We start from the raw sequence: 25,779 nt of genomic DNA, 5'->3' as shown, positions 1-25,779 counted from the left end.
GACTTGTCTATGATGTGCTTGATAACACATTAACACACTAGCACTATACATATGTACATTGTGCATGCATGCACACACACACTTAACGACCTACAGGTGAACATCCGCATGTGCAGGAATCATGAATTGGTACCACAGAATGTCTTATGTTACTGACACTGCTTTTTTTTTCTTCTTCTTTCATGAAGCTCATTGGAAGCCCATGTTGTAGCAGTTCTTGCAAACTGTTTCTGTTATATAATTCAATCTGCATGTTTAGATGAACTAGCGAGGAGAAGTTCTTGCACTTTAGTACCCCTTAAACATACCTACACCTGTGCAATGCAGCATGATATGCTCTCTCTGTTCTGTTTAAAATGAAAGCTTGATACCACATCGGTTAGGAGAAATCAGTAAAGTGCAAAACTGTTACAGCCGACACGGACATAAGCATTTTGTCTCTGATGCGTAACATGTTCAACAGAGTATGTAGTGTTATGGGCAATCCACCTGCAAGCAAACCCTAATATCAAACCTATAGTTACAATGAGTGGGTAAGTGCAAAAGACAGGAAAAAAAGAAGTATTATTTCACCTACCATAATAAATATATCAAAATAGTGAGAAAATATCAACAGAAGGGCCATTATACAACATTATCCGTACAAAAACGTACTGCTACAGGACAAGGTACAACATTGTTGTAGCAAATTTAGACCTTAACTCAGAAACCTGATGTTCCCCTAATGAGTGATCACAGCACGTCATGAATGACTGTTAGAGTATTTTTACGCAGAGGGAGCATGTAAAGTTCTAATTATCCGAGAACAGCACTGCATGTCTGCATGGGTATGTGTGCGCGTAAAACGTAACGTGTCCTAGAAGACATCTGCCAATACTTGAAAGAAATTGAGCTTCTTTGTCAACATTCAAAACTCCTACCCTGTAGTCATGTAGCAAGTGCATAGGCTGCAAACACAAGTAGGAATAGCAGCATGGCACATGTTTAGGGACGAAAATTCCTTACACTCGTTTAGTTTCTCGCACTGCCTGTACCAGTTCATACGGAGCTTTCTAGGGTACTGGCACTGACCATGGTCTCATTCAACTCAAATGACAGCACAATATTATGGCAATTTAAGGGATCTACATAAGTCATACCAAGCATCTCAAATGCAAAACCCAGCATTGTGCAGGTTTTAACACTTACATCCCACGTAAATGCAATCCATATTGCAAAGCAAAATCATTAGGCGTTATCTGGCATTTAAAATGCATGCCGTTGAAGCAAACCAAATAAAACAAACGAGTTAACACTCCAGAAGTGAAGCATTAGCAGTATGACACCGTTCATGCCTTTTTGACATTTCTGACATGTGTTTTTGACATTTGGATCACCTCACACACATGTACATGTGCACAGGCACGAAAGTATCTTTGCTGCTTCACAAGCTATATGTCGCTTAGTGATTAAAAAGAAAATCAGTTAGTAATACTAACATCAACAGAACGTAAATTTGTTTAAAAAGAAAACTACCACGCCTGGGGACAAAAATCAGTAGTCTTCGTATCTCGCTGACAGACTCACGTACAAATTTTACTTTGTTTTTAACTTCTTGTATGAACACAGAGACTAGTATCTTGACATTGTAAAGACAATGTTAGGAGACACTGCTGAGGTAGCCTCTCGCGTCTCTCAAACAACTCAGCCGCCTCCCTGGCAAAGTATTTGGCCTATCGGCAGTGAGCAGTGTTCTCATCTGGGCTAGCTGACGCTGCAACATGTAAGACCTCACGCTAACAGCAGGAGACAGGTATGGGCACGGTAAAGACTTAACTTCGGTAAACTTCAGTAAAGAGTAGAGCATTTTTCCTTACTTTTTTTATATTTACCTGTTTCCCTTTTTAAAATTTATTTTTTTACTCTTTTCAACTTTTTTTACATTTACTTTTTTTACATTTACTGATGACAATCCACTGCGTGTGGCCTGCCTCCTCACCCTCACCGTGTATAAAAACATACGGTGGATTGTTGTCAATACATAGCTGAAGTGCAGAGCCCTTTACAGTATCTTTATCTGTCTCCTGTGCATCTTCCATAGTCTTAGCACAAGCTCGTACAGATGTAAAAAGGTCTTAAATTGGGGTAAAATCGGATGATATTTGGTGGGAAAAAAAAAAAAAAGCCTCTCGTATTTCAGAAGACGACGAGATGCTAAGCAACTTTGGAGAATGTGTAGTGCTTTGCGTTCTCCAGTGCTGTATTCATGGCTGAATTTACACTGTGGCAATTTCTTCTTTAACGTTTTTTTTTTTCTGGGTTCTGCCCTGACGATAGTGCAAATCGGGGACGGGGGATAAAAGTTGGTTTTACCAGGTTTACCCCTGGGACACAAGGCTCTACACATACAGCAGCGTCTGCCCTGGCAAAAATGCCTTCCTCGCCAATAACTGAAATAAATATTCAAATGCCATGGAACGACGTAGCGCGAGGTACTGACATAATTTACGTCATACTCCAGCAAGGGGATGTCTTTTACTGAATAAAAGACCTTACCGAGAACGAATCTACATTTAAGAAAGCAAAAAAAAAAAAATATATCCTACTCAATTAAGACTCCTGTACTCACAGCCTCATTACAAAAGCGACAAAGTGCAATGAGAAGTCAACGGTGGAGTGCACGTTTTACCGTGAATATACCGGTAGTATAGATGCGAGTCAAGCGTTGCATGGTATTGCTTGAAAGTGCACTTGATTCTTCCATGCATTTACACAAAGCAATCTCGAAAGGGTGGACTCATTCCCTGATGAAGCAAATGAAAAATCACTCTCCTCATTGGACCAAACAAGGTAAGGCTGGCGGGATTAGGTCACTTCTGTACCAGCACTGTACAGGAGCCTTTCCTGCAAACAATAGCTGCATGTCAAAGATGTACATCATGTGCACTTAGTTGTAGCTGAGGCAATCAAACACAGAGGGATGGACACAACGCCTGAAGGGGCACTAAAGTGCGAAACATTTCTCCTCACGGTATGAAAGATTCCAAAATGTGACGACAAAGCAGACAGGGGGGGGATGGGATGGGATGGGACGTCTCTGTCCCTTATTCCTTTGTTGTCACATTTTGCATGCTATGTACTGTCGTGGCCACTGTTAACCAATCTCCCGTTTCCAATAAGCGCTTGACAGTCAGTGAACAAAGAAAACAGCATTAGACCGGTCCGTTGTTATTTTGGGGATTGCTGGGTGCTAGCATAGTATCACGTGCGAAAAAAAAGAAAAAGAAGCATGGCTGAAGCGCGATGAAAGATGGCTGCTCATCTGAGGCTCGCGTGAATGATTTCCTGCGGCTTCTTTCATTGCGCTTGGGCCGTTGTTCTTGCAGATGTTGTCAATAAACAATACCATACCAAAGTGATAGTCAACCAGTCCATTGCTATTTCCACGGTTCTCTGGTAGTCGAGCGCTTAATCGGAGTGAGGCCGCAGAAACGGGAGATTGGTTAACAGTGGCCACAACGGTACCAACCAGCCCCGTGTATTTGTCATTGGTACGAAAGATGGCATTAGTTTGGCAGCTACACAAAAGGAGCGGGATTCATGCATCGCATCGTGTGTGATTTAAGCGCGAGAGAAACTGCAATTTGCGCTTTCCCGATTTTCTCCTCCTCAAGAGGAGTAACAATGTGAGGCGGCCTCCCTGTCAATACCGCCATGTCTTGAGGAGGAGAGAAGGTGTAACTTGCGGCTTCGTTCGCGTTTACATCGCGAACCATGCTACGGATATGGCGTTCATATACAGCAGTTGACCGATTTTCCGGGCTTGGCGGTGACGCGAGTCCGAATAATACAGCAGTCTGAGCAATCTAATGATCACTTAATGAAACTTTATTTCACATCAACTGCACTAAAGGAGTGTGTAATTGTACCCTGCCGCATGCAGCGCCTGCGTGTAACGAAATCCGCTTGCATCTGCGCGAATGCCACATGTTCGTCATACACATCTGACAATCGTGACAATGTGTCGAAAGCTGGTGAACAGCGCCAGCGTGCCCAAACAGAAACTCGACTAGCGTCTCAACCCCCAAGAGTGTGGTTCGGAAGTTATAGAGCAGTCTCTCTTAGGATTCCAATTACCGATCCAATCCAAACACGCAATCCAATATGGCAGTTTCAAAGCTAGAGCCGTAGAGCTGAAAATAGCCATATTAATGCTTCCCCGCAAGCATTGTAGTCCAGAAAACCGGGCGATTCGGACTATCTTACCAGAAAAATTGTCGTAAAAATCTATTAATCCTATGGAGACGGTCGCGGTCCTACCCTTCGGAGTCTGAAGTATCGAACGGGTCCGATAAAAAATCAGTCAGCTATTGAGACTCATAAATTCGTACGATGTTTCTGTAACATCCTCAAGGATTGGTCACATCTATTTCTCACGTATCCTCTGTAGTGGGACGCAAAGAATTCTGCAGCAGGGGTGACAGAAGCCCGTCACCAAGGAAATGCCCTTATGTCCTCACAATCTTGTCATAGTGCCATAGCCCATATGGGGCCCAATGATTTATAGTGCTGATATTAAATTACGCAGCTCAAGTCGGCAAAAAGTGCAGGAGGCATTCGGCAAGTTAGAGAATGCACTACTAGCAGAAACAAAGACGTAGAAATTGATGCTTGGAGAGCGAACGGTACCTTTAACTATTGTTTTCTTACGACGTGCAACAGAATCTGAGGGAGACCATTTTGAATTTCTCTGTTGTCTCAACAAGCTTGAGGAGGCTACTGCAAAAAGTCCTGTTGCAACAAAGCAACAAAAAATAAGTTATAAGTTAATGATATGTTTGCAATGACATACTGTGACCTTGCACGAATCCACCAGTATAATGTCCTACTACATAAGTTGTGAATAGCACTGATTGTTTTCGGGTGCTATACTGTGAAAACGAAAATCTGACACTGTCGGCGACCTATTTTTCTGACATGCTCAATTATTCTGACACACTCGTGGAAAGGCACTAGGCCCCGTAGAGATAATGCACAACAGTATCCAAAATTTTGGATGCCGTACATCTCTGTCGCTCGACATTTTGGACACGGTCTGCCCAGGCCGCAAGCGCCCCGAGCAATCACCAGCTCATCACGTGCGCATGACACAATGTGAAGGTCAAGGAAACCAAATATAAAAATTGGGGCAAGAAAATAGGCAGTGACTGTTCATTTTCCAATACTCTGAGCGAAGGAGTCTTGTCGTGGTGCTTCGTGAAGACGAGCGCATGCTCTCCACCCGCGAAGTAAAGCGAGCTTCACCTAAAGCAAGAAGGCGTTAGGCGAAGCCGACTTGCGGAATGGTGACGTCTGATGTTGCCTAAAGTTTTCCTGATATGTTCCCTCTACGTGTTCAGGATACCGATGACCTGCCATCTCTCGGTGCATCCGTCGAACGTGGAGCTAAGGCGACTGCGGGGCTTTCGCCCCTATACAATATCGCTTCGAGAAATAGCAGCTGTAGAATGTAGATGGAAGTACAAGCTGATGTTATCAGACAGAGATGGAAGACTGCCCGTTAAGGGTCAATTCGCACGATGCAACTTTAGTTGCGCCACCAAGTTGCACCGTGTGAACGGTGAGGCTCTGGTCGCGCAACTCGAGTTGCAGGAGTTGCACAGCCGATCGCTTCTCGAGCGATTTCTACTGCAACTCTAGCTGCAACCTGTCAATCACATGGCTCCGCCTTGCAAGCGCAACCAATCAAGAATACTTCGATGTGTCAGTTACTGCAGCGGCAGTACGCGAGACGGTGAAATTATCACTGACCAGCGGAGATTATGCAAAATCATCAAACTCGCAAGAGATTGAAGTCGTAACGAGCGGAAACCGCAGTGCGATTGGACGAAAATGATGACAATGATGTCTTTTCGTGCCATCTGGCGAGCATAGTGACAACTACGGCATTCCAAGTTGCTCGCTGTGTGAAAGGGACCTTTTTCGTGCAACTGTAGCGGGAACCGAGTTTGCAGCAAAAAGTTGCATCGTGTGAATTGACCCTAAGAAAGCATCGACAACCGTTTCCGGCCTACTAGAGTCAAACCCCCGTGTGACGATATTCTGTATAACGATATATCCCCGCACAACGATGGTTACCCTTTTCACCGTCAAAGTTCGCATTGCTTCTATGGGAAGAGGACCCAAGCAACGGACTCAACCCTCATGGAACGAGGGCGTGTCGTTGGAAGACAACATTAACGGTGACGACCATGTGCTGGCCACAGAAGAGTTTACCGACAACTCCATCGTTAACGAGGTTCGCGAATTGCGTGATGGGAATGTGAACGATGCTTTATCGGATGAAGACGACGACGCATCACCACCTGTTCCGTGCACCGCTGCTCTGCGCGCTCTCGACGTGCTCAAGGACTTCACTGTGGATCGCGGCCTTCCCGTTGAGTACATGGCACACCTCGACGCCCTTGAACGCAAAGTTGTAGTGCGCACGAACAATCAGAAGCAAGCGAAAATAACGAGCTATTTTCAAATAATTCTGGTTTCCAAAGTGAACCCTGGTACAGTCTGCCCCATCCCAGCGGGGAGACAATGTGGCGCGGCTATTTTTAGCCCAGCCCGCGGTTAGCAACATAACTAGGGCCTCACTTTTTAGGGTTAAACCCGTATCCACCCGATATTTACCCCCCGAACGAAATCTGTAAGATTCGTGTTTAACCCGAATCTACCCGAAAACATCCGGGTCGCGTGGCACACTCATAAGCGTGCATTAAAATAAAGTTTGATAACATTGCTAAACATTAGTTCCATGTTAAGACAAATTTTTATTAAACAAAAAAAAATCACCCGAATACACCCGAATTCCTGACGACAGAATATGCCGTAACGGGATTTAACCCGAATACACCCGAATTTTCAAATGAAAAATATCACCCGATATTTACCCCCCGAATTTGGCCAAAAATAAAACCCGAAAAAGTCAGGTCCTAAATATAACCCGTATAACGATCAAATTTACGATAACCGTCAATATCGCTCTACGGTGGTGGTACGGTGGTACCTAATAATGTTGACTTTTGAAACGAAATTCGTTTTTTCGGACTGCTCAATTATTCGGACTTTTGCGCGATCCCTGCAGAGAACGAAAAATCGGACTGCGAATGTACAACGAACAAGTTTGTAGTTCCCGTGGAGCGTCGCTACAACGATGTTTCTAAAATGGTTTCGAGCGAATCGAAGCAAGAGTCTTGAGCTGAGTCAACAGCCCAGCTGCTGCTGGCACATACTGTCTATGACATGAATTAGTGTGCTTGCAAATGTCAGCCTGTACATGAACGTAGAAGAACGCATTCACTTACATGCTACAGACAGTAGATGAGGGTTGGGTTCTGGTGTCTCATTCAGCACCTTTAGTTTTCCTCTGTTCCTAGATCCTCACTGCTTTCGTCAATTTCGTCTTCATCCTCAGGAGGATTGTTCTTCATGCGTTCTCTCATGCGTCGCACCATTTCAAACTCGTTGTAGTGCTCCTTGCGCCTCAGTTCAAACACCCTCCGGCGCTCTGTGGAAGGATAGAGAGCACATTTAATAGGATGAGATTGTCCTTGACTACCAGTGACTATCCACCAATGACTATCGGGCAGTCTTTGACACTTTGTCCAGCCAAGCTTGACCACTGCATGGCATGTGAACATTGCAGGACATGCAAAGGCAACTGTTAAAGTAGCACAGAACTCATTTTTAACACCCAGTTTTCTTCCTATAAAACTGTTAAGTAGGCCAGTAAGATGCACCATGCGAAGTAATTTACACCACAGAGTCATAATTATCGCAGAAATTGAATTTAAAATACGCCGCAAAAAGCGGCCGTGCGCAACGGTGGTGAAGAGGAGTACCAGCCTGTGATCTGCCTGGAACCTCGCGCTGACGCTATAAGGAGAACGCTCGCTGATTGGCCTAGAGAAATGTTGTCTGCTACTCCGCTATCGTCTGCTACTCGGCTGTTCGGGCTTCTGATAAAGCCTTTCTCCTTGCTCGGTAATGCTTCGGCTGCTCCTTCTATCCCCAATTCTCCGGGAGAACTGGCAAAACAGGTTTACGGCAGCAAAGGGGCAAGGCGCTGACCCCCAGTGACCGGCGAACCAGAACGAGTTCTTCTTATACCGTCATCGGTGACGTGTCATCATACCTCCTCATCCTCGTTATAGCGGGAGTGGCGAGGTAAGTGTGAACGCGCGGATGTTTATGTGAGTTTTTTTCTGGAAAACAAATTGCACACATCAAAACCTTTCGCGCCATTCGGTATAATGACACACACACTTTCATCAGATGTCTTTATCTGAAATTTTTTTGCATGGCCCTCTGTACTCCTTTAAGCTTATCTGTACAGAAGCTGTACAGTTGCCCCTTGTATAACACGAGCGTATTTCTCCGACCCCAAGGTGGGACAATTGGGGTGGGGGTTCAGCAAATCAGATACATTTCACTTCGCCAATTCCCATTGCTGTTATGATTCCCTGTATTTTAAACTGGCATTGTTTTTTGGTTTATTTATTGTTTCTGTAGCAACTTAGTGTGCACAAGTCTCGTCCATGAGTCTGTATTCTTGAGCCAGACTGTATTGTGTGTTTTCTATTTCATGTGCAGCGTGGAGGTTAGCCAACATTAGAGTTTGCAATTTTCGTTCTACTGGGCATGGATATTAAACACTGTGACCAGAACGTATTCTGTTTACTGTGCCCTCATACTTGTATGGATATGAAGGGAAAATCTTGCCCCGAACTCGTTGAATCACTGAACTTCCATTTTGTCATTATCATCAGCGTTGCGATGGTTGAGCTGAGTACTACATCAAAACACTTTGCCTCTCATGGAAGCAGCTTGATGAGCAAAGCGTGCATAGACTGTCGTTTTTTTTTTTTACAAAGTATTGTCATAGGTATGGCTTATTAGCGAACGCATCATAACATTCCATTGGCTAGGTAGTGGAAAAATGTGAGCCGAAGGAGGGCCAACCACTGTTCCGTGATGTAAAAACCACAAAGTGAAGCCATGTTGTGAGCTACGAAAAGAAATTAATGTAAATCATACGTAATTCCTCCTCCGTCAAGTTCTCTGCTTCTGGAGAGTCAGGCTCCTCGAAGACCTTTGCAGGCGTATCTGTACCCTTTTCAATTCTGCGAAAAGAAGCAATACGACTACTTAATACCAGCTTCACATTGAATTCCGGCCATATTTTTACGCTCGCCCGAGTTAGATGTAAAGAAGAACAATATATATGTGAACATACCTTGCAGCTAATGCCAGAGGGTCAAGTGTCCTGTTCTCTTCTCCTTCAGCACCGTAACTGTACGGCGTCTTCGGTTCATCAATTTTCATAAAGCCATAATCCTTGTCAGGTGGGTGCAGGGTCTGTAGAATGTTTATCTCGTCCCACTTCAGGTCCATCTGACTCCTACGGTACACGTCAAAGCAAAGCGCGTGAGATATAGGGCCGACGCTTCTGCTCTACGTTGTCGTAAAGTACTGAAAAAATATACACTTGGAGAGGTTGCAGAACACAACTGGTGATGCTTTTTATATCAAGGGCGCGGGGGCGCGGAACATAGCGGTTACGTCACGTTAATTGTGTTTGGAGAACGCTTACGACGCTAAGAACGCTTGCACTGCTCACGAGAATGAGAGCCGGCACTGCCCGTATTCTGTTAGCACGTTTCATGAGCCTGATTTGTGGCAGACGCCTCAAAGGTCCTTTCGCTGTTCCTACCCTTGACCTTCGCTGAACATTTAAATGATTGAAACGGAATACCAAGCTTTCGCGACCAATACATCAGTAGTGCATGACTAACGGGAAACAAGCTATACATACGATTACGGAAGTTGGGTTTACGCTAACTATTACGTAATAAAGCACAGTTATATTTGCGTAACAGTGAAGCGTCACTACGACCGGCGCCAAAGCTGCATGCTCGTTGTTGCCAGTTTGTGATTTGAATTTCATTCTGGCAGCTGCTTGGGCTTACAAAGCACGGGCCAGTAGCTCGAATCATACTCACTGTCGTCGGGCCTCTGCATACTCGAAGCTCGTAGACGGTTTCAGTATACCCTTCGGAGGCTTTTTCGCCAAGTTCTCCGCCATGTTTGGTAGGGAGGGATTGTGGACCATGATGAGCATCATGGGAGATGTCATGTTACGCCATCTGCGCTACATAATTCGCATAATTCGTCTGCTAGTCCGCTGCGAAAAAAAAAAGTCGGTCATGGTCGTGTCCTTTTTTGTTTGTGTTTCGAAATCAACACAGTTTTAACATTATTAGCGGAGGAGACATGTTGACAACGAGATGAAGAAGCGCTAGCTGTCGCCTTTGGAAAATTTATTACTCAAAGGATACTAAAGAGAAGTCAAAGAACAATCAGCTCAGGGATGTTTCGTAATGTGACAGCTACTTCGCGTTGTGTACCAACCTATACATGTATATCGCCTGCTTATGATCAGCTTTCCGAATAAAGGGGAGTATAATATAGATCTATGCAGACCAGCTGGTGGATAAACTCCATAATGTGAAAGTCGATCATGTGAAAGTTGTCCTGTCCCTTTATAGTGGTGCCTAGACTCGGGGGCGATATGTTTATTAAGAAAGGAAAGGTTCCTGGACTAGGGATTTTCACACTACACACCAGTAGCGTAGCCAGAAAATTATTTCGAGAGGAGGTATGTGGGGGGAGGGTTTCACCCTCGTTGCCCTCTTCCAAATGCACTACCAATGCAGTTTTAGGAGGGGTCTAAACCCCTCTCCCCACTGGCTACACCACTGCCACACATTCTTATATATGACACCTTCCTTTCAGCTAATTTTAATTTCGAAAAATGTCCTTGAAAACTTCCTGCTCTTCCTTACCACTTCTTCACTCCATGTTTACGCATCACAAAGAACGCAGCAACGTTATACCTTGAAAAACATTGTTACTCAATGATCGCAGTTAGTCTTTAGGAAATGGTAAGCTTTACAGAAGATTATTGCACTAATGTGGTCCTGTCTTTAGTCTCCCACATTTATGAATCCATGAATAAAACATTTATTAAACAGTGCCACAAATCACACACAATAAAGTGCACATCATCGTATTTGTTCAGACAGTCGTAGAAGCACATATTGAACAGAAGTTGTAAGAAGGTGAGCACAGAAGTGCGGCACCTGTAATGCGATAAAAGATGGCTTCTTCCCAGGTTTTCCCCAAAAGTTAAAATACCATCCTAAAAGTTGCGGAAGGCCTCTTCTAGGCCTCACTTTCCCCCAAAATAGTACCCTCAAGAAGTGGTCTGGCACACTCTGCAAGTGCGCTTTGGGGTAAGCTCCTTCTTGTACTCTTGATGGCCACTTCTTTGAGGTTTCACGTTGCATAAAAGGCACGGACATTAAAATTTTTACAAGGCTAGGATAAAACGTGCTAAAAATGTCTATGCAAATGCAGTGTTTGAGTCCGCCTTGATGAGTCGCTCGACCATGTTCTTTGCATATTTGAGCCGCGTAGCGAGGTCGGGCGAGCAGCCCGAGGTCTCCAGAGTCCTGAGCTTGAAAGTGCGGAATGCTCGATTCGTGTCGATGTATGACACTGCCGCCATCAGCGGGCACAGGATGATTTTCGTGTGGTCCTGGAAGAAGTTTATCTGCAGAAATGAAAGAAGAAAAAAGAGTAAGAATTCTAAGTATATAACGTTGTTAGTCAAACACTACCATTATGCGACAAAAATATGCAAGTGTCGTCTGCACAGGAACCACTTTGGAACGCAAACTTCCTGAGCGGTGTGTTGCAATGAAAGAGTCAGTGCAGCATCCTGGAGCAGTCTTTAGTGTCTGTGACATAGAGCACACAGTTCTCTGCCTTCCCTTTTCCTTCTTGTGATTTTCCACCATTATTGTTAGTTCTCAAGAACAGAAATCAGGGTATCGTCCTTGGCGACTAAACTCCCCAATCATCATCATCATCATCAACTAAAGTAGATGTTATTAACCTTAAAGGGAAAGTCTGCTTCTTTTGAGACTGGAGGGCTGTTAGGTTGGGATTCAAGTGCGGAGCCTTAAATAGGATGAAATACACCAGGGGGCTGCACAATCAAGATGAAGATGGGAACTGCTTCAAATCTGATGGAAAGCAATTGATCTGAGGCTGGAACATGCATACATACAAAGGGACAAACACAAATAAAAGCCTCAAGGTGCCTGGGGACAGTTCCAATTTGTTAACTTTCCTAGTTGTTTATTTGTAACCAGACCTCGGCAAAACCCACTCATGAGCGCGCTCACTCATGCTCACTCACGTTCAATTCGGCTAATGAACTGAGCATGAGTGAGCGATCCTAGAACTGAGTAGGCGGTGAGTCAGTCTGAGTGAGCGAGCCGAGAGCTGAGCGGACCATGAGTGAATCCGAGTGAGCAAGCCGTGAAGTGAACGAGCGGTGAGTGAGCGTGAGTGAGCGGGCCGAGAAGTGAATGGGTAGTGACTGAGCGTGAATGAGCGAGCCAAGAGCTGAGCGGGCAGTGCGTGAACGTGAGCGCACGATTCGAGAGTTGAGCGGCCAGTGACTGAGCGTGAGTGCACGTGTCCGGCGCTGAGTGGCCAGTGGGGTTTATGAACTGAGTAGTGAGCGGCCCATTTGCCCACGCTTACAAATTAAATTTTTTAAACTTTTAAATTTTACTTCGCACACTTACGGAACCTATTTTACGCATCGGGACCTTCAGCAAAAAATATTGTCAGAAAAAAACAGCGTCGACACTTAGTGATTTTTTCGAGTAATTATTTTGGTTTCGGTTACATATTTATTGCGCGGAGCGGTGCACCAATGCGCTCTTTGGATCAGCTATCCGGCTGTCAACTTCGTGTTCATCCGCTCTGTTGACACATGGGGGTGATGGAAGATAAGGAACAGCCGTAAGACGCTGAGCGAGCCAAGAGCTGAGTGGACAGTCAGTGAGCTGAGAACAGGACGGGTGGTGAGCGAACTTGACTGAGCTAGTCGAGAGCTGAGCTAACGGTGAGTGAGCGTGAAAGAGCTAACCGAGAGCTGAGCAGACAGTGAGCGTGAGTGAGCGAGCCGAGAACTGGGTGGGTGGTGTGTGAACTTGAGTGAGCGAAAGTCAAAACTGCCGAGGTCTGTTTGTAACTATTTATAGATCCTTGTAAACCCACTTTTACCCTGCGATTACTTCCGATAAAATCGGAAAACTTCTGAAAGCACAAATGCGGCCACCTGGCTAACCATTAAATTTTTTCCATTAGCCACTAAGCTAGCGAATTAATCTTCGCTGGCTTTCATGTCACGTAGAACAAACATCTTTTGCTGGAATGTGAGGTGAGACAAGAAGATTTCAGTAACATAACTTTGGTAGGATTCTGAAGACATGAGAGTTAGTCCGTAGTGGCACTTTAAGACATCACAAGTTAAGGATGGAAAAAGTTCCAGAAAGTTTGAGAAGCTACAGTCTGTTTCCCTGCTGTAGATTCAGAAATTCTGTATGTACAATGAGAGAGTTTACCTGCACTGTGCCATTGGTGAGGTGAAGAACAATGGCGGATCGCGTGCGAAACCACGACCGAAGGTATGGCAGACGGACCAGGTCGTCCCCCTCGCGAGGGGCCACACTCTCCCCAGCCTTGAGGAGGTGCTGATTCATGTAGTTGCGGAAGTACTTGAGCAGTGTCACTTTCTTCTCCAGTGTGCTGGGGTATTGGTCCAGGCTGTGATATGTCTCCTGACCCTCTCGGTCAACGTAGGTCACACCACTGCGTTTCAATCCATAGCGGGTTAGCGAAAAATGCACAAGGAACAGCAATCAATGAAGCTTGATGTGATTGCTCCAAGAGAAAAAAAAAAGAAAAAGAAACAGTACAAGGACACAATAACACACCAGATGTGCTTTTTTAATTCGATACAGATTTCTTTATAAAAGAGCTACGTGAACAGCACAGCAGCCGTTGTTGCGGGTTGATTATGTGTCAAGAAGGATGTTCTGTTGAAAAGAATGTAGAACTACTGCAGGACAATCCATCATCCAACATCAATCCATACTGTATGATGTTTTAGTGGACAATTGAACCTCTCTATGCAATAAGGGGCTAAGTTTACTACCCGTTTTTACTATTTTTGCTGCAATGACGTGTACATACCAGTATGTACCTGCCAAAGAAAATTTAAGACCGTATTGCAATTTATTGGCCCGCTACAGGAAGTGCATGTGTGTCAATGGGACAGACAATCAGATCAGGCCCCTTTTCTCGGTTTGGGATTTTTTTACTTATCCCCTTATTGCATACAGAGGTTCAATTTCTCATCCCCCAGGTGGCACTGATAATTACAAAACGAACATTTCCCTTGGAGTGATTCGGGGTTCCTCCGCAGAGGAGTGGACCAGCAACACTGGGCTTCACCAGATCTATCCGCGTGTGCCTTTCTTAGGTTCTCTTCTAATGGTGGTGATAACTTTACAACAAAATCAATGAAGCAGATGACTCGTGACCCATATCGCACGAAGAATTTACCAAGTGCGTTCCTGAAACTACGTAGAGAGGCCCATGCAAGACTACCTGTGACGACATGCAGGATACAGGGGGCTGGAGAGGGAGCCTTCAGGAGTTTCGGTTTCGACATCAGCTTCTGAGCTCTTTTACCCCTTGACCCCCTTTTAGTCACTGACTGCCAAACAGACTTTGCCTCTAATTTCTGAAGAATGTACCAAACTTATTCACGCAATCACTATTTCGAATAGTCCCGGGGTCTCCCCTTTAATTACCCAAAATTCATTAACTAACCACTTAGATAATTAGAGATTTTGACATAAATGTGAGATTGCAGAATTGAAGTCAGTCGTTATTTAAAGCTACCCTCTTTTTTTCTTTTTTCATCCAGAAACTAGCACCAAGGGCCCGAAACTCGCCAGTTCCTTTTCCGGGATAAAGTGAGGCATAAAGACATCATCGGACATCAGAAAACGTCATAAATTGAACGTCATCGAGACATCCGGTGGCTAGTGGTTACTGATTGGTTCACATGAGGATTAATTCGTTTTCTGAGCGATGATTGGCAGTTTTCAAATTTGTTCGCGAGCGCTCAAACAGGCGACAGCGCGGCGGCTGTGCCGGTTGGAACCGGCGTCCGTTTCGGAATGCTTGTGTTGTGTAGCGGTTAGGTTGGACTATGAGTTCTGATTTTTCCTGTTTAAAAACACAAGCTGTATCATGTGAGTGTCCTCGAACAGTCACAGCTGCCAGGGAAGATGCCTGCGCAACGTTTGCTCTGCTTCTTGGTGTAGAAACTATTCCAGCGTTCGAACGCCTTGTACCCAATACCCGGTCAACGACTGCCGAGAGGCAAGTCATTTGTCATTGCTTGTTGCCTTACAACACCGCGTGTCTTCGTGTCTTGTGAATAAGTTGCTTAACAGTTACCATAAATCGGGACCGGAATATGCTGTGACAGAGACAGATAGCGTTGCTTTGCAGGTATGATGGTAGACTATATTTCTTTTGTTGAAACAATATCATCTAAATGTTATGATTAAATACCCGCTCACGTCATACTGTATAAAGGTATGACGCTACGGTAAGTTTGTTTCTCGGTGATTTCGCTTGACAAGTTCGCAAGACTTTGACTTAGTAGCTGTTCTGTACGTAGCGCCAAAGCTAAGTTTGTCAGGCTATTCGGCCTGAATATATCATTGTGAAGTAGCGCAATAAAAGGTATTTTTTGTACTAAGGTCGCTCAGCACACACCATGGCTGCAAGCGGGGTTGTTAAGTAACTTAGTAAGAGTATCTGAGTACGTGTACTTAACGTGTCATCGTGTACTTAACGTGTTCAACAGAGTCCGGGCAATTTGTCATTTAATACTATGGTTACATACTCTCTAAAACAGAATGTCGACCCTGCTGCATAATTTACTTTCAAAAAACGGGATCTCTTCTGCTCTTGTAGCTTTAAAGCAACACTGTGTATATCAGAACAAAAAATTTCAACTGACACATTGTTGTTGAGGAGAACGATCCGTGTGGAGTCGTTGAAGAGCACGGCAATACTGTTGTCGCACAGCTGGTAGCCGAGCCCATACTTGTCGGTGTAGTCGACCCACTTGGACACCCAAAATACTGGAGTGGCAGCCGGATCTTCTGCATCATCATCCTGCTGGAAGGCCCTCTCACGTGGAGATGACTCCAGGAGGCCGCGGAGCAAACGCTGAAGCTCTTTGAGGTGCGAGTCCCGCTCATCAACTATCTCCGCTGCATTCAATAAGCAGTCAAGCAAATAGAGATATTACACCACCCTGTGCTCTGACCCAGAGCACTGCATGTGCTCTGGCTTACCCGAAAGCCCAAGCCCAGCCCACACACTTTCCTTTGGCGTGCCGGGATCAGGCATGCGCTACGCCACTGTTTGTCAAGACTAATTAGAGATATTACAAGAGACATATATCTCTCTCCTAGATCACTGCACAGGCTTACCTGGAAGCCCAAGCCCGGCCCGCACACTTTCCTTTGGCGTGCCGGGATCGGGCATGCGCTACGCCGCTGTTTGTCAAGACTAATTACAGATATTACAACAGACATGTATCTCTCTCCTAGATCACTGCACAGGCTTACCCGAAAGCCCAAGCCCGGCCCGCATGCTTTCCTTTGGTGGTACGGGATCGTGCATGCGCTACGTCAAATGATGCTGCATCTAACTAACAACATGCGTTGTTAGTTAGTCAACCTTTATGGCCCTCTACTCTCTAGGTGACAGGCAGTGACAGGTCGCCTGGAAGTTTATAAGACTCTGGCCAGGCAGCCTAGAAATTCAGGGTTGAGCCAGGCCACATATGGAGCTAGGCCCGGGTCCGTGCAGAGCTCTAGTCTGTCCGATGCTCGAGGACTCTCTACCCTGTGTTGCATTGTATGACAGAAAACAGTTTCTTACGCTTTGGAGGTGGCTTCTGCTCTTTCGCATTATCCATCCCCTTCACTTCCTGACCAGTCGCCGTCCGGATGGGCGTCAATTCATTGCCACCATTTTCTGCTCACAAATTATATGCGGTCACGATCAACTGGAAACTGTTTCACCACAGAAGCTTACCCTTGAGTTCAACGAGGGGCTTTCTTGTGGTGTTAAGGCTGGCATTCATGGTGTCAAATCGTGGTGCAGTGGTGAGGCATGACACGGGAAGACGCTGTGGAATAGGACCTGAAATTGAATGACAAAGTTTTTGTTTTTTGCCTAGAGCACACACCCTCATGTTTTAAAGTTTTATGCTTTTTTTTTTACAAACTGAGGGAGGGGTGTAAAAAATAGGCTTTTACAGTACTGTAAAGCAATGTCTTGAGCAAACTTGCTCACATTTAAACCAGTTTAACCCAGAAAACTTGTTATCCAGAATTTGTTACTCGTATCTGGACATGGAGTACTGAAAACAAAGTTCCACAACCACTGTCATTCCGATTCATTCATACAGAAACGTGTCAACAGAGTCAGCATTCTTTGCATGTGCTGGCGTTGGCATGGTCACCGGGAATGTCGCCAAAAGAACACATGAAGTGGTGAGAGGCAGGAGAGTGCAAAGTATTAAATGTTCACCTGAACCTATATAGACATGGGAGGCTTGGCCGGGAGGGGGGTGGGGCACATTAAACCATTGCGTATAGCGTCAACCAGAGAATCTCTATGCAATTACTTCTAAGTATCCATGCTACAATGTTGCGTTTTTACTTTGGATTTGGGGCGATAAGGGATGCCGGTCACTTCACTGAAGCAGTCAAACAGAAAGGAAAGCGGCTTGTGAAGCAAATTTTCTACATTGAAGAACTTGTCAGCAGAGAGGATGCCACCATCCACACAAATTGTGCTGCACAATTAAATGAAAGACTGGTGCATTAGCAATGAATCTGTTGTAATCACAAGCACTTTAATTCGATCAGTTCCAGTTTGGGAGTGATGGTGCCTGCCGATGTATAAAGACACTTTTTGCAGTGTAGCAAATCAGTTGGAAGTTTGTGCGTGTCGGGTCCTTATCTGTTTGTCTGTCGTTGCACTCGTATGCCATGGATGAAACATAGCTTGATCTAAAACATCACCATACAGGCAAGTATTTAACCACTTCATACCTACATTTATATGACACATACTGTATGAACGTTACGCACACAGTTTGAAGTGATTTCTAGTGGAAGATACATAGGGTTCTTGGTTTCCGGGTTTTATAATTTTTCAAATTCGGAGGGAAGTGGGGGGGGGGGGGGGGGGTCGGACACACGAGAACTCGAGGAGAAGTCGGGCGCTGCGATTTCTGTTCGATATGACAGAGAATTTTCGGGTGAAACGAAAGGCACATGAAACAAGCCACTGCTGTGACACAGAGCAGAAACAAGAATCTTTATATTTCCGCTCGGAACTGGGATAGTGAAAGACCGCAGTATTCAAACACTTGTCCGATACACCATGTCAAACAAACACTGTTGGTGCTAGGCCACCAGTGTTGACCACTGTGCATACTTTGTTCGAAGTTTTTACCGGTTTTTCGTCTTTTCCGTGGGAAGGCCCTCGCTTCGCCGTGCATCAAGCAGCACAAGCACGCCTGCCTACACGCGAACCTCCGGCGGCCCTCCCTTACTACTGTAGAAACCTTCATTTGAAGTTAAACACAACCAGCTCAGCCAACCCTCAATTTACGAATTCCCGCGCTCTGCCCGCGCTTTATGCACGGTGCCCTCTGGGAGAAGGGGGACAAGACACTTGCTGCGCGAATATTCAAGGTGTTCGATATTCATGCCAAATACAGCATCAGTGTACTATGGCGGGCTAGCCTTCTAGCCCGCCATAAGTGTACTCAATATTCGATTCACAGGGTATTTTGTAGAGTATATTCGAGTCATCGGTCACCCACTGTAACGACGTGCACATGTCAGATTCGGTTACTATAGGCTGAATTTGGCGAATTCTCGGTTCAATGTGTGCGACATTGGGGTGAAGCCAATCCAATCCAATCATTAGTCCGATAAAAATCCGAAGCTTTTACGGCAAACGTTCGAGAGGGTCTCGAGCAAGCGGCCCGCACCGAATGTGGCCCGCGGGCCCTTGGGCGTTTATGGCGTATATGGAGGCCAGCTGGAGTATGAACTCCATAATGTAAAAGCCTGAGTCTGGGCACACAGAGGGACGACACGGACACACGACTGAGAATTTACGGACACTGCACAACCTTGGGCATTCTTGCACGAAACACTTCTCGGCACAGTCCTCAACGCTCGCCTTCGTCAAGCATTTCCTTCCTGAACTGAGAAATTTATTGGTGGCAGCAGGAACTGACTTGCACAAACGCTCTGAGAGATGTCCTAATATTTCGTGTAAACTTTGAGAAGCTATCACCGTAACCAGTTTCAGTGCTCCTCAACATTGTCATAATCGATTGTGAACGACTACTTTACCGAATCGCTTTTCACATTTTCAATAAGCGATTTGAAAGGCAGCTTATTCCTCTTGTGCATCGGGTGGAGCTTTTTAGTCATGAATTCCGCACACACCACCTGGCTCCACATTAACTACACAGTTCCTATTTTTTGTGTATATTTTTATTTTATGATACTTATCAAGTTATTTTATGGTAATTACCACCATTTCTCTTTGCTGTGTGGCCCTGAACGATCTCGTCTCAATGCGGCCCACGACTCGATTTGAGTTTGAGACCCCCGATTTGGAGCGTAGCATAGATGTGTAATGCTGATGAAGATTACACCTGGTGTGTGCCTTATTTCACGATGCAACATGAAACGACTCGAAGTTACACCCTAACATTGCACAATGAAATGGCATATCAAGTGCTTAAAGTAGCACAGAGGTCATTTATAACAGTTTTCTTTCTATAATACTGCTAAGCAGGCCAGTAAGATACACCATGAGAAGTAATCCACCCACAGTCATAATTATCGCAGGAATTGAATTTAAAGTATAACGCAAAAAGCAACAGTGTGCAACGGCGGTGGAGAACAGTATCAGCCTGTGACCTCGCGCTGATGCTACACAGTCTGCGCTCGCTGATTGGTTCAGAGGAATGTTGCCTGCTACTCAGCTGTTAGGGTTCTGAAAGAGCACTGCTCCTGGCTCTGTCATCATTCGGCCGCTCCTTCTATCCCGAATTCTCCGGGGTAAATGGCAGAACTGGTTTACAGTGGCAAAGGGACAGGGCACTGTCCCCCACTGACCAGCGAACCAGAACGTGTGGACCCTGTAACGTCATCGGTGACATGGCATCATGCTTCTCCTCCTCATTATACCCGGAGTGGAGAGTTAAGGGTGAACGTACTACGCTATGTTTCCTGTCAGTTTTTCTTTCTTCCGGGAAACAAATTGCACACGTCAAAACCTTTCGTACTATCCGGTAAATTGGCACGCACACACTTTCATCAGATGTCTCAATCTGAAAATTTTTCGTACCTCAAAAACGCAACTTATCGATCGTAACGAGGCGTGTTCTTGGAAGTACTGCTTCAGGTAGCATTGCTTTTCTATTTTTCTATCATCCTTTTCCCCTCCTTTGTTTGAAACCTCGATTTATGAACGATTTTTCCAGAAACATGAATCATTCACAAACCGAAAGTTGATGCAAGTCCACTTTTCTAGGTTATCGGGTTCAATGCAAACCAGGGGGCCAAAAAGCAGGTCTTACAGAGTTCAACCCAAATACGCACAGACGCTGCAATAAAACCAAGAACTCACCGGATGTGAAAAAGTCATCTGCCAACACAGCTTCTACGTTTGGCCTTCGTTCCGGTTCCAGTTGCAACATCTTTTGAATCAGTGTCCGTGCAGTGGGTCCAACGGAGGACGGAATGCGATACTCGTTCTTCTTGATGCGGATATAGGTCTCTTTTAGGGAGGATGTCTCAAAGGGAGGACGTCCCACCAGGAGTGTGTACCTTGAACGTTGCACAAATTTTAGCCAAATGCTCCAGTGCAGGGGTTCTCAAACTGGGTTCTCCGGCCAGGTATCCAGCATTATGGAACGCGCCTAACAGTAACCATGCGACGCTCCTTCGTATATACACCACAACGTGTGGGACTGCGATGAGGAGGTTATATCAGCTTTGTTTACACCTTGAAGATTACATTATGAATTCGTGCTTCATGGAAAGAACCCACAAAGCATTGTTCGCAGTGAGGTTTGGGAGAGTGGCGCAGTCCTGCTAATTTGCACTTCCGGATAATTTGAACTGATGCTCAGGTCCCATCAAATTAATGTATCTGTATTGAAATAGGTGAGAACACCCATGCAACTGATATGCGCTATCAGGCCCCCATTCAGAGTGACTCCCTTTAGTTTGAACGCAGCTTGATTTTAACAAACATGTCCGAATTAACAGGGTTGCACTGTAGTTGTTTGAACACATGCAGAACCTATGTTCCTTGTTATGCCAACATACATATATGGGTACCTTGGGATCACAAAGTTTGAGAACCCCTGATCCAGTGTGCACTTTTTTTCGTAACGTGTACGTACAATATGCATCCGATAGACCAAATGTCCACTTCGAAGCTGTGTCCCTTCTTGCCAAGAACTTCGGGGGCAATGTAGTTGGGAGTTCCACACAATGTCCTAGAAGTGTACAAAACACAGTTATGTACCAGGAAGTTTGCCAGGGAGAAACATTTAAGGTCATATAATCGTGGTGCACATACTTTTTGCGTTCTCCTTCAAAGTCTAGCCGAGTGGCGAGACCGAAGTCCCCGATCTTCAGTTCCATCTTGTCGTTGAGGAAGAGGTTTCCGAGCTTGAGATCTCTGTGGATGACTTTCTCTTGCACCAGATACCTGCAGCCTAACAGCAGCTGTTGCATAAAGTACCTCGCTTCGGGTTCTGTCACAGATTTGCGACGTCGCTGCATCTCCATGAGGGACTGCAGGTGCAGAAAGATTCGCCATAAGTATAGGCTGAACTGATCACATCGAGCATTATAATAAAACAGAGTTATAACAAACAATTGCAGCAGTTGTAACCGTAATCCCAGGTAATCCAATTGCTGTAATTCTGAGTAATTAATTGCTTCCAGGGTTACTTTCAATATTAGGAAGTTGTAACTGTAAATTACTTTTCAAGTAATTTGCAATGCACTTAAGGTTGCTTTTGGAATTGCTTTGCATGTGACTTGAGATTCAAATTCATTTTAAATCTTTGCATAAGTTTAAAAAAAATGTCCTTTTTCACTGTGGCACATTTCAGGCACTCTCCAAAAGTATTGAAATGAATGTAGCTCGGTGTAATTCAGTCACGTTACAAGTTACAATTAGTAGTAGTTAATAACTAGTAATTAAGTAGTAACCTTGTAATTGCGATTCATTTAGTTACTTTTAATTAATTTTTTAGTAACGTCGTTTTTTTTATGAGCATGTACTTGTAATTCAGGAACTTCTGAAACTAGAGCTGTGCTAATATTCGACATTTCGAATACGAACCTAATATTTCGGATATTCGATTCGTATTCGAAAACTGATATTCGAACCTCTTCAATATTCGATTTGTTTCGAATATCATACCAGCTTATTACAAAGCCGTTTGTGGCGCATGGCAAGAACGGCCATGTACCTTTCGAGGTTGCGTCTCATCTGCGAATGCGTCGCTACGCGTTCGCTAACCGAAACCGAAACTAGCACAAGTTGCGCATAGGCTCCATTATTAAAGTCCGCCCCAGCGAATCATGAAACCGCGATTCGCTTCATGAGTCGTCCGCACATGGTCGTCGCGACTTCCGTTGATTGCGAACTAACTCTGAACATTCGTGCGAGGCCTAATGTGCGGATAAATATCGAAATTGTGTTGGTGTTGAGCTGAACACCGCTGTTCACCGTGACAATGCGTGCGCAGACAAAACTCGCGTCTCGAACGCGCTTTTTTTTCAGTTTCGTGGACGCGTGCGCGATGAGAGCGATAATCGAGGAGTGGAATGTGACTACGTTTCGATATAGTTTCTGCAACCGATAACGCTGCAGAATAATTTGGAACTGTACTCACTGTAAGACATATATGTGCTGCTCGTACATTAGTTTTCCTTCTTGATAACCTGTGAGCTGATATGTACTCATCAGTAAACCATCGCACATTCTGAAGATGACATTACTTCCGTTACTGTTTACTGCAATGCCAACGCAGGTTTTCAGTGTCCATGAAGCATTTTCGAGGTGCAAATTGTTTTTACGGTTTCCAGTTTGCCTCATGAGAACAACACATATAGCAGTTCATTGTAAAAATAATTTGACTTGTACAAGTGTAAATAAGCATGTATGCCTTGTGTTAAGACAATACACAAACACATGTATTCCTTATGATTCGATATTCAAAGGCAATACATAAGGGCAATTTTGCAGATAATTCGTATTCGAAAATTTCAATAGTCGCACACCTCTACTGGAAAATTAGTATAATTTTCACACGACTAGCGACAATATGCAAACGTGCCATGCGATATGTACATATTTCTCAAGGTTCTGTAATGCACGGCAACAATATCTTCTCTGAGCGTACCGCTAGATGTAGTGCTGCCTTTACAATAACAGCGTACATTTGCGGTTGCCCACCGCTAGCATGCTGTTCCTGCGAAGTGCTCGCATTTTGTAATTGATCAAATTAGTGGACTGAAAAGCGTTGTGGCACCAATTGTACACTACACCACGATACAGCGTCAGAGGGTATATCGATGATCCTATCCCAAAAATTATGTTTGCCGTACGTGTCGATTGCAGAGCTCCAGTACGATGTAGACATTCTTGTCATCTTCAAAGAAACTGTGAAAGCCGACTATGTGCTTGTGGCGGAGGCTCTTGTGGATCGTTATTTCTTGTGTCATCTGCAAAGTAGATGAAGGTAGGACCAACATGCGCGTTGTAATGGAACGCAAACTGTAGTTGGGATCATACGAACAGTCTCTTACCTTCTCTTTTTGGTGTGATTTGACTAGCAGGGACTTGGAAACCACTTTTCCAGCATAGACAACTTTTGTTGCCCTGTCTGTCAATTCGTAACATTTTGCAAATCCTCCCTGTGCATAATTGCATAATGTGAGCTCCTCTTCCGTGTGAAATGTTAAAGACAAGTCTCGCGGGAAAAAAAAGTCGTCAACGGTGCTCAGTGGAAGTTTTCAAAGAAAACTGCAAAAGTGGTGTCGTCCGCAACAAAACTCACGAAAATGAAAAAAAGAAGAGAAAAAGAAAAAAAAGAGAGAAGCCACAATATATAAAAAGAGCACAGTGCAAGAAGAATGCAATTACGATGAACATATAAGTCGCCCCAGCGAATCGTGAAACCGCTGTTGAACCATGAAATGTTTACAGTTTGGGGAATTTGAGCTGCATATCCCATCAGTTGATATCTGTGTACGATTTCGCGATGACGTAACCATGGCACAAGGACGTCACGGACAAAGATAAACGTGACTGAGAACCGTTTTGAGATATGATAAAAACTAATAAAATGCAATCAAGTTCTGTCTTTTGAGGTGGTGGCTTGATCGCTTGGCGAGAGAGGATAACGGGAAGAATTCAATTCAGCAAACAAAAACTTGAAAGGAGTACTTCGAGTGGGGAGAACTGTTTTTACAAATACAACCCAAACGGAAGACTCGATAAATACGAACTCTCCCTTCCGGTTTTTCTGCAGAACAATTTTATTCCTGACTTTGCACAATGTCTTTCTCGCTGTATGCTACATATTAACTCTCTGAAGACTTTGCAACCCCATGAAAATCGAAACAAAAACGCCCCAAAACAGAGTAACGTAACAGAGTAAAGTAAAATCAATGCCGAACTCCAAGAACAGAGCCTGTCGTACGGCAGTTCAAATCCGGCCATTGCCCTAATGAAATTGCCCCAACGGTAACGTTGTGCCAAACCTGAAATACCCACGCTTTTTACTAACACAAGAAATGGATCCCTGTACTTCTGAGCAAGTTAGTTTTTCAGTTGAGTGGCCACAGAATTAATCCACCTGTCCACAAGGCGGTGGCTGCCGCACATCGTGGCAGTATGTGTTGAGTAAAAACAAAGAATACTTATTGCTGTTACAACGCTAGCTGCTGTCCCACTAGGCAGAGGTATAGTGAGGCTCGAAATGCAAATACTGCCGAGTTTCGGAAACTGATAATATAGGCAGGAAAAACAAAGGAGTCATGGCTTCGTCAACATTGTGCAAATGCACTCCAAATACGGTCGCTTTTGTAAATAATGTACGTGCTTCCTTACCTTGCCTAAGAATCTTCCTTTAATATACTCTTTCTTCGAACGCTGGTCTATAACAATGTCTGGTACATCCTTCTGGTTAACTTTGTCAGAGGAGGTTGCCATTGTACGTCCGCACACACCAGCCAGCAGCCTCCAATTTCAAATTTGCCCCTCAACCGATTTTCGCACAGCACGATCTTTAAACGTACTCGTCATGACAAGCGAAACAAGAAGCAGCGCGCTGCACAAAGTAGTCCCTCTTGCCACTGTTCTTCGTTGTTCGGATTCTTATTCAGAGAAAAAGTGAAATTTTGCAACCGTCATTAGAATTTCTTGTTTTCCAGTCACCTACTTCACTACTTGTTATTTTTGTAATACATGCAACAAATGGCAACAAAAAAGTTCGTGCGTGGATGTTTTCATACGCAGTAGGTCGGGGATGAAAATTAGTGTACGCTTGGACATAAATAACATTAAGTTATAACGAAAAATATGAAATAAGTCATGTCATTTAATTTATTTCTTGAAATGGCGCAATCGCTGCTATATTTATTACCCATTATGTTGCATTCA

The 25,779-nt window shown here is 44.5% G+C and overlaps 2 protein-coding genes and 1 long non-coding RNA gene across 3 annotated transcripts; 1 reads left to right on the top strand and 2 right to left on the bottom strand.

The window, feature by feature from the left end:
- Positions 1-274: 274 nt before the first annotated feature.
- LOC135391112 (protein phosphatase inhibitor 2-like) lies at positions 275-10,139 on the bottom strand. The gene is made up of 5 exons (XM_064621209.1): positions 10,032-10,139; positions 9,266-9,430; positions 9,067-9,152; positions 7,335-7,537; positions 275-2,883 (listed from the first exon to the last, which is right to left on the bottom strand). Exons 1-4 carry the CDS (start codon positions 10,112-10,114, stop codon positions 7,386-7,388), a joined length of 486 nt encoding a protein of 161 aa, XP_064477279.1. The 5' UTR covers positions 10,115-10,139; the 3' UTR covers positions 275-2,883; positions 7,335-7,385.
- Positions 10,140-11,036: 897 nt separating this feature from the next.
- On the bottom strand, positions 11,037-25,397 carry LOC135391110 (serine/threonine-protein kinase PLK1-like). The gene is made up of 11 exons (XM_064621208.1): positions 25,228-25,397; positions 23,922-24,029; positions 23,721-23,837; positions 21,676-21,893; positions 21,497-21,592; positions 20,716-20,915; positions 17,083-17,190; positions 16,927-17,022; positions 15,995-16,250; positions 13,515-13,761; positions 11,037-11,644 (listed from the first exon to the last, which is right to left on the bottom strand). Exons 1-11 carry the CDS (start codon positions 25,327-25,329, stop codon positions 11,435-11,437), a joined length of 1,758 nt encoding a protein of 585 aa, XP_064477278.1. The 5' UTR covers positions 25,330-25,397; the 3' UTR covers positions 11,037-11,434.
- On the top strand, positions 19,006-21,674 carry LOC135391111 (uncharacterized). The gene is made up of 2 exons (XR_010421862.1): positions 19,006-19,346; positions 20,620-21,674. It is a non-coding gene; the product is annotated as an uncharacterized LOC135391111 (long non-coding RNA).
- Positions 25,398-25,779: the final 382 nt, after the last annotated feature.

The sequence above is a fragment of the Ornithodoros turicata genome, chromosome 4 (assembly GCF_037126465.1).
Source record: "Ornithodoros turicata isolate Travis chromosome 4, ASM3712646v1, whole genome shotgun sequence".
In the NCBI taxonomy this organism is placed as follows: domain Eukaryota; kingdom Metazoa; phylum Arthropoda; class Arachnida; order Ixodida; family Argasidae; genus Ornithodoros; species Ornithodoros turicata.
This window is presented reverse-complemented; position numbering and strand designations above follow the sequence as displayed.